Raw genomic sequence first — 9,542 nt, forward strand, 5'->3', positions numbered from 1 at the left:
TGAAGGTGGTGTCCTGCTGCCTCTCGTGTTCCCGAGGTGCTGGTGGGCGGGAGGCCTGCCACAGCCTGCTGCCTCCCTCCTCAGGGAGCCATGGGCTCCTCCGCAGGCCTCTGCAAGCGGGGGGGAGTGCGGACACAGAATCATAGAATGATTTGGGTTGGAAGGGACCTTTAAAGGTCATCTAGTCCAACCCCCTACAATGAGCAGGGACATGTTCACTGAGACCAGGTTGGCATGCCTGGGTGTGGGGCGTTGGAGGCTGCCCAGGCCAGCCAGCGCTGCTTCACTGGAGCAGAGGTGTTCCTCTGCCTCAGCAGCCTTGGGCAGCTCGGAGCGGCACCCCTGCCTGCTGCTAAACCAGCTACTGTGGATTGAACGTATCTGTGAAGGACACCCGCTAGCTCTAAGGACTAGCAAAGTGATCTGCACGTGGAGCTCCCACTGAAAGCTAACTGGTCTGGCTGTGCTGCTGCTTCTCCTTTAAAGAATCCTTGGCTAAACAGCTGGTTGGGGTGGAGTTACTGTAACAGAGGCTTTCAGTTTCGTTTCTTTTTTTCCTTTCTGCTCTTAGAAGAAAGGACCAGAGTTTTCTTTTTATGCAGCAGAATAAAAAGAAAAATCATGACGGAAGAGAGCAGGTTCTGCAAAAATTGGTAAGAGATCTTTCTCCCTCTCCACCCCTACAAAGTCTGCAGATTTCAAGTTTTCTAGGATTTTCCTTAATGTTATCTAGGTCTCCTGTAATGGGGAGAAGAGGAAGAACCACATGACAGGAGGGGTGAACTCTAGCCATTGGGTAGTAAACGAAAGTATTTTGTACACATTTTCACATTTCTGTGTTTCTGGTTTCTTACTACTTTGCTGTGGAGAGTTTTCTTCCATAGCCCCCTCCTATGCTGCATGTCCTCCTTTTACATAATATCACAGTGGGTAATTTTGCAGTATCTGGCAGAGGAGTTAGTGCATCAACTATGCCAAACCCAGCAGCTGCCTCAGTTTTCCCCCAAGGCTGATGTTTCTTTCTGTTGCTAGATTGCAGTTAAATGATAAAATACTCTTTTTTTTCACGATAGTTGGCCATCTCTCATAGAACAGAAGGCTGAAAGGGGCCATGAGGACAGCGTAGATTGGTGTGTCTCAACTAGTAGCTAGGCCACTGGGCAAATTATATGAACGAGGACTGTGAAGCAATTAAAAAGGAGTAAAACTTACAAAGGTTAAGCACGAGCTTAGCCTCGATTTTATTTGGTCACAAAGGAAAACCAGTGCTCAGCCTTGTACAACAGAGTCTGCATACTATGTCCTGAAAGGTTGTAGAGGACACTGAATAAAGCAGTTGCTGCACACTGATCAGATTCCTTGGCAGACCTACTTTGCCTATAACTTCTGATAGATGCTTCTAACCAATTATTAAAAATTCTGGTGACAGAGATGACACATTCTCACAGAAAATCCATTCCACTGCTTATCCATCATGATCATGAGAAGCTTCTCCTCATGATTAAAGCAGATTTCCTTGAGGCAACTTACCTTTTCTAGGAAAATGAGATGAGTTCACTGCCCCAGGGTTTTTTCGCTGTGGCTGCTCTGTTTTGGGGCTGGGCTGTTTGCAATTTATGTGGCTTCATCCTGGCTATTCCCCCCACACTGAGCAACCACCAATATTTTGGGCAGGCTGGTTCTGTGGCCCAGTCATGATGTCAGAGTTTGGAACAAAGGCTTGTGCAGAAAGCACAGATGGTAACAGCTATTCTGCCTCACCTATCTCCTTGAAGTAGCAGAGCTGGAAGCTTTCATGCCTGTTCGGGCAGTCTTCCTACTCTTGTAGGCCAGAAAGGTTGCATGGCCTTAGATATTCCATGCTGTATAACCTCATGTTCAGGAATAAGAACTGCATTAGACGAAGAAGAACAGGGTTGGGTGTTGTTTGCGGTTCTTTTGCTTCCAAGGTGGCTATTGTTCAAGGACTGGCTGGGCATAGGTATGCCTGTGAGAGGTGGTGAATGTCATTTGCTTTATTTGTTCCCCCCTTCTCTGCTCTTCAAGTGTTAGACTGTCTTTATCTTAACCTGGAAATTTTCTGACTTCTGTTCTTCCTATTTTCCCACTGTTTGCGTGGTGGGATGGTGGTGAGTGAGCAGCTCTGTGGGTGCTTGGCTGCTGGGCAGGGTCAACCCACCACACCACTTAATTTACTCTTCTCTCTTTCCCATTTATGTGCTCGGTAGTAAACGAGATGTGTCTGCTGACAATTTCTCCCTGCATGAGGCCCACTGCTTGCGGTTTCTCACTCTCTGTCCAGAATGTGATGAACCAGTTGCCCAAAAGGATATGAAGGACCACCAAACAGAAGCACACAAGCAGGTGAGGAATGCTACATGTTCTTCACAGTTTTCTTGCAAAAAGCTCTGCCAGCCCTGAAGTAGAAAGTTCATGGTACCGTGGTCTATATTAACTAGATTTGAACTTCTGTAATTGTTTGACCAGAAAATCTGTAATGGTCTTTAGGGGCTGGTTACAGCATCTTTTGGTCTTACTGCACACAGCTTACGACAATAAAGCTTTCACTGTGGTATCTCCATTTCCCCAGCAATACGAATTACAGATCAGGTGTGGATGCATGCTCCTAGCGCTTCTGTATTAGCAGAGCATGCAAGTTAAATGATTTGATTAGAGAAAGACAGACAGTACCGGATCTGACATAAACCTGGCTTTTACAAAGCACTTTTTTAAACAAAACTGAACAGGTAGAGTAAATTTATCATCTCTTCATATAGTGAGACAATAGTATGTTTAGTATAGCACTAAGAACCTCTGGCTAGAGGTACTGTTGGAGTATGGGTACACAGGCATGACTTTTTATTGTTTTACTAGTTTTATCGCTTTAGCAATTCCACTGATTTCAGTTATTTAACAGAACACATGAGTAGCTCTCATGGCCAAGCTGTAGAAAACTAGCATACCTCTTACTTTTTCAAAGGTGCTGTTTTAATTCAGACCAGCTGAATATCAGACCTATACTTTTAAGTTAAACCTCAATCAAAATTGTGAATACACCCTCTATTTCACACCACACTTTTCATTTCACCTCTGGAAGCTGGATCCTCACACAGAATGACAGTCTCCTGCAGAATTTTCAGGTGTCTGTATTCCTCAAACTCTCATCAACACTGCTCAGGCCTGACAGAGAAACAAATCCATCAACAGCTTGTCAATGATTGGGGTGAAAATGACAGGAAGATGGTCTGAGCAGCTTGAAGTTGTATTGACATACGAAAGCACTAACCATCCTCCTACACTCCCAATGAACTGCTGTATGTTTGGCTTGCAGGTCAGATGTAATCTTTGTCACCAGAGCATGCAGCAACACCAGTTGGAGCATCATGAGGTAAGTGTGGAGTGCAGTACTTTTTACCTTTTAGGCTGGCCCCTTTGACCAGCCGCTAAGAGTCACACTAATGGGCTCCACAGCAAAAAAACATGTAAATCCCTGACTCCTGTCCTGGGCCATGAAGAAACTTAAACCTCTCAATAGTTGCAGTGTTTTGGCATACCTTTCCTCCCTGTAAATTAATATATCCCATGGTGGTTGCCCATCCAGTTTTGATGGGACAGCCTGTTCCTGGAGATAAGCTATTACTTTCTCATACTTGGCACCTCAAGCTGATATGGGATTCACAAGGACATTTCCATCCTGCCCCCACGCTCATATTATCTGGTTTTCCAAATGAGAGGTTATGCAAAGCGAGAGTCAAGGAAACAGCTAAGGAGGAGATACACAAAAGACTGGCAGAGGCTGGGAAGTGAGAGTGGCCTGTCCATGCCAGCTGTAGTCTAACCGTTTCAAGGAACTAAAGCAGTGAAGAGACAACAGGCTTCCCTGGTGGTGGTAGCTCAAGTACTGGAATTTTCTAGGTGGACTTGCACTCTATTGCTAATGACTGCTGGCACAGAACATCTTCACTGCTGTTAATTCCCGTTTTGCCTTACGTTGCTGAAATCATCCTAAATTAAAGATAGCCTAGATAAGTAAACTCCTAATACAGCTAAGCCTGCACTGGTTGTGTAGGTACCCCTGACGGAGGGCGTTCTTAAACAGTCACTCATTGCTCTCACCCAATGCCCTCTTTTAGTGCTGATAGGAAATTTGCAATAATTTCCTCTATTCACGCGCAGACCAAGGAATGCCACAAACGAGCAATGAAATGCAAGATCTGTGAGCTTGAAATGCCCTTTGACAAGCTGCAGGAACATCTGGACACCTGTGCCAGCCGAACAGAGTTGTGTCGGGAGTGTAACAAATACATCATGTACAAGGACCATAAGAAGCACAAAGACATTTGTCAGAACAGTGATCTGTCCTGTCATAAGGTTGTAAACTTTCAAGCCAGGGAAGCATCCACTAACGCAGCATCTATGTCACCCACTGGTAAGCAGAATTCCTCGTTGTCATGGACTGGGTCAACTCTGTTAAACGTCAGTGAAAATTCTCCTGCAGTCTCTACAGTTCTCAGTAATCCAGGCTGGAGGGGATTGCTGTTTAACCAACCACAGTGAAGGGCCAAGTGTTGCTTTCTATTATGCTGGTTATTGTAAAGCCAGAGTGGTTCAACTGACTGGTAGCTCTTTGGCCTTGTTCATTTATGCCTCCCTTACATCCTAGAAGTAAAATTTCTTCGGTCAGAAAATAAGTGGAACTTCTTCCACTTTTTTTGTCACATAGGAGAAAATATGATTTAGAATTTCCTCCTACTTCATACATAAAGCCAGTGATGCATACCTTGATTTCCTGAAGTTGGGAGCAGCTTTCTTAGGCCTAAGGTATTGGACAGAGTATGTCAAGACAAAAAATTAATGAATCCTGGAATCATTGATGATTCCAGAAAAGAACAGGAATCAGTAGGTGCAGTGGTTAGCAAAATAAGCTATAGAGAGCAAAACCCCCTAGCAACAGAGTTAGCTAGGCCACGGCAGGAATGAAGCATCTTGAGCCACAAAATATGGGGCTGGAGTGGTATTTCAAATATCCTGAAGTTTGCAAGAAGGGACGGTGGATGGGTTTTGTGTGGGCACAAAAGCAAAATGCTGTCACAGGTCTAATTCCTTCTTGGTCAGTAGAATCAGCATTCTGTTTTTTTCTAGAACCAGTGACCATAAGTGGATCTGAGCAGCCTGTCTAGATAACTAGAGTCAGAACTGTTTCTCTCCATTTTATTTCCCTCTGAAGGTACTGGTGGCAAACTTTGTCAAACATGCAATAAGTCATTCCCAGATGACCAGTACTCCCAACATCAGGTAAGCACGTTTGAAAATGAACACGAGAATGCTCTGTGCTTAATTTCCAGCCAGGTTATTTCTCTGAAAACCTATATATTAGGTAAGAAAAGCAGCATGTCTTGGCTCGGAACTTCATGATACATTGTGTTCAGCTGAAGCATCACTGTGAGCTGGTGTCCACTGTGCCTGCCCATGACTCAAGCCTGCTGCAATTCCCAACATCCCACCCAGCTGGGTGTAATGCCAATCTTCAACTCACTGTGCATGCTCTCTTTTAACAGGATAAATGCAGTGCAGCCCATAAGCTGACCAAAGTTCTTGCTGGCCAGTCAGCTGCAAACCTCAGCAGTGATCCACCACAGCCTTCTTCCTCCCTGAATTCCTCTTTCCACTCCAAGAATGCAATGGCATGGAGAGATGTCCGTCCCAAAGGGAAAGGCAGGCACCAGCCATTGACCTCCAAAAGCTTGCTTAAGCCCCCAGAGAACAAAAAGATTGGCTTCCCCTCTCCCACAAGAGGTGAACATTCCGCATCACCTCAAGCTCTTAAAGACACCCAGTCTTTTGACGTGCTGGTGACCTGTGCCCATTGCGACATTCTTCTGCCGCTTCCAACCCTTCAGAAACATGAGGTGAGAAGTGACACATTGGACTCGGCCTCCTACGTGCAGAGGGCCATACCTACAGGGTCACTACTTCTGTCCCCACTGCCTGGGGTCCCAGTGCCCATTTCTGGATTCCATAGCTCCTTGAAATACTGGCTGTAGGCACATCCTTTCTGCAAAGCATGGAATTTGTTAATTCTGTTAACTATTTATGCTCACATCTACACAAACAAGATCTATTGCCTATAGTCTGCTTGAGTTTAGGAAAATAATAATCATGACTCAAGCCATTAATTTTAAGCTCATATCCTGAAAAGTCTTCAGCAACTGTCTTTATTTGCTGAAGGCTGAAGTTGTTCCTGCTAAGCAGATGTGTGATTATATCTCAGCTGCATCAGATATGGAGCTACAGATAATTTCCCATCCCAACAAAAAGGCCCAGTTGCCTCCCTACTGAATACGATTGCATGTTGGATATGATGTTAAATTCTCCTCTGATGTGACTGTTACTTATTTTTCTAGATCAAATGTCTACATGTCACATCTCTGAAAAACGCTAGTATGAAACAAAAATCAAGCCATGGAGAAAAAGGTATTGTAGAATTTCAGAAATTTAGAATAGAATTCATCATTTGGGATTATTCCACATTGGGTTAATAGGAGCAATGGGATGTTTTGCAGAGGAAGCGCATCTAGAAAAACCAATACTCAGAATATCACAAAGCTCTTCATATTTCAACACACAGCAGGTTCCCACGAGGTTGTGTTAAGCAAGCATTACTTCAGAGCCAGTATGTTTTCACTCTCTTGGCTTAGTCTTAACACATATTGTGCCTCTCAAATTATGCTGCTGTGAAGAGTGCAGTACCTTCCCTACTGTAAGCAGAGATCAGCACAAAAGATTTCACAGAACAGATGTTCTGCACCAGGTCTGTTTGTTCCAACACTGAATGGAGATGTAGAGAGTAGTTTTGAAAACAAGAAGTACAATTATCTTTTCTCCATAGTAAAAATTGCATATCCAGTAGAAGCATTGATATAATTATGCCTCCAGTTGAGCTTGCACTGATCCATAGACAGTAAATAAGTCTCTTTCCTCACCCTGTCCCAGGCAGCTGTGAATCTTAACACCTCTCTCTCTGCTAACATCTTTCCCTCTGCTTTTCAGTTCCTAAGCAGGATTGTTTCCTCCAGTACAATTAATTAAGTGAAACTGAAAGCAGTTGTTCCCAGTCTGTCCTTTTGCTACTTGGTTCAGTAAATGATGTATAACTTCTCCCTGTAAAACTTTCGTCTCCTGGTAAATTAAAGAGAGAAGGCACCAAAGTGAGAAATAGGGGGGTTGTCTAGTTTTGAATTACAGGACTCTAGTCTTGAAATGAAAGTAAGTACATGGTAATTACTCAGATTATTTGACTTGCACTGAGGTTTATTTATATTGTTCAACTGAGTGATGACACAGGAGGGCTGTAAAACGAACTTTAAAAACACTCATAACTGGGCTTTGTTTGTTTTACAGAAGAGACTTTCTTCAGCACTCATGATTAAATCTGGAAATAGAGGCATGTCTTCAGGCTGAAGCTTCAGCTCAGCTTTCATAAAAGGCACTGAGAGTGCGACAGCTTTGGTGACAAATAAAAGCGACTTACTACTCTGGATCAAGAGCAGAGAGTGACTCAGATTTTTATTCCTTATCAAGAGAGGCATTGAAAAGGTTTCACTAGAAGACTAAAAGTGGTGGGGCTCAACAGCTGTTATCATTGCAAATATTTCTGCGTAAGCCTGCCTTAGGAATGTACTTTTCACACCCACTTCAGTAAGGAGTGCAGCTTATTTAAAAATGTTTGTTCTGGGGGAGAAAAGGAAATAAGGAATTCAGAATTCCTTGTCACGCTGAACACCACCAATTCCTCTTGTCCTTGCTGAGTGCTGAGACCTTGGTGTTTTTCAGAGCATGGCACAGTGAAATTAAAAACCATTAAATCCTGCTCTCCTTCACTTCAGTGAACGACTGAAGCTAAGGCTAGTACAAACGGCCTGGTTTGGAGATGCCAGAGACATCCAGCTCACTGAGGGTGTTCATCTTCTGACACACAAATGGAAACTGGCAGAGCCCCATGGTGGAAAAGTGAAACACGGAGAGCGAGTGGATGCTTTATACTAACGCCTGTGAACATTTCTGCAGCAGCCTTTGCTGCTTGGCATCTCACATCAATAAACACGTTAACAGAACAAGGTGCCATTTTCCTCTCATCCACCTTTAGCAGTGTTCAATCTTACAAGCTGCTGGCTGGAACTCATGTACACATGCTGACCTGTCATCTGAGTATGAATGTTCTCAGATCCGAACCTGTTGGCGTCTGCATCGTTTATGCACAAGTACACATGGGATGTGAAGTCAGGCTGAGGTCACAAACTCTCTCAGTGATTCAGCAAGCTCAGGCTCATTTATGCATGTTGCAGGCATACCCGTATGGGCAGGACTCAGCTGAAATGCCCCGATGGGTGTTTCAAGAGCAGATCCAGCCTTGTAACCGCTGGGCTGGTGCCAGCAGTGTGAGTGGGAGTGCGGCTGGTCGCGTGGCCTGGGTGACTTCCGAGGCTCCCTTAACCTCTGCAGCACTGAGTCTGTAACGGTCAGCAGCTTTTCCTACGAGCATCCAGGGCTCCTTAGTCTGAACGGGAAACTGCTACTCCAACGCCCAGAGCGCAGAACGTCACCCCCGTCTGTCTCAGGTGTTGCGCTGGCCGGAGTCTGGTGAACCACACTGGAAAGCTTACAGGAGTATTCTGTAAGAGTTTAGGAGGGATTTTCAAACACAGTCTAAGACAGCACTCTGGCGTTTAGTTTGAGCTTTACAAAAATTATCTGAACTTCTGGCGAGCCGAGCTAACAGTGAACTTGGTGCTGTGAAACAGAGTTTTCTGGATTTGGGGGCAGAAGCTGTGAAAGCATGTCTGTTAAAGCCATATCTCTCTGTGCATAAATTTATCCTCTTTTATTCTGCACTCATTAGAATTTCACATAGTTTAGTGTTGTTATTATTCTTTGACACACACCACAGCAAGGACTTGATGGATCTCCACACAAGCAGCTCTCCCACCGTTGTGTATTTTGGGGTCTGTGCAGGTTCCAGCAATGCTGGCCTTACTAGGCCTCACCAGGCCTCACAGGAACTCTTCCTCTACTGTTTTTCAAAGTCTGTTAGAAGAGGGCTGGTGAACATCACATGCTCTGAAGGGAGTCCACAGTAAATGAGTAGAACAAGCTCAGAGACAAACTGGGCAGGCAGCTCACGCTCCACAATGTAATTCTTACACGGAGAAAGACACGACAACATGTTCATCGCTTTTGATGAGGAGCTGTGAAAGCTCCGCTGCTCAAATGCAAAGGAAGATAGTTTGCATCCCGAAACAGCCCAGTTTACCAGGCAGGGCAACAAACGGGCAGAACAGGCAGGCAAGGGAGCACGATCCCACCATGCTCCAAGACGGGTTATCCTGACAGCACGGGGCACAGGGGGGTGACATCCTGTTCTGCGGGACAGGAGACGACGGGGCCGTGTCTGAAAAGTGCCCCAAAGCTGGCACGGGAGCGCAAGGCCTGCTCGGTCCCTCCGGCCCTTCCCGCGCTTCCCGGGGCCTTCCCGCCCGAGCGGG

The 9,542-nt window shown here is 45.1% G+C and overlaps 1 protein-coding gene across 1 annotated transcript; it reads left to right on the forward strand.

The window, feature by feature from the left end:
* Positions 1 to 621: 621 nt before the first annotated feature.
* On the forward strand, positions 622 to 6,474 carry XAF1 (XIAP associated factor 1; the record flags this gene model as incomplete). The annotated part of the gene is made up of 7 exons (XM_010146912.1): positions 622 to 653; positions 2,229 to 2,364; positions 3,332 to 3,388; positions 4,177 to 4,429; positions 5,228 to 5,295; positions 5,559 to 5,909; positions 6,405 to 6,474. Coding segments are annotated over exons 1-7 (967 nt in total), but the record flags the coding sequence as incomplete, so codon positions are not given.
* Between the last annotated feature and the right edge of the window lie 3,068 nt (positions 6,475 to 9,542).

The sequence above is a fragment of the Eurypyga helias genome, unplaced genomic scaffold (genome assembly GCF_000690775.1).
Source record: "Eurypyga helias isolate BGI_N326 unplaced genomic scaffold, ASM69077v1 Scaffold35022, whole genome shotgun sequence".
NCBI lineage: Eukaryota > Metazoa > Chordata > Aves > Eurypygiformes > Eurypygidae > Eurypyga > Eurypyga helias.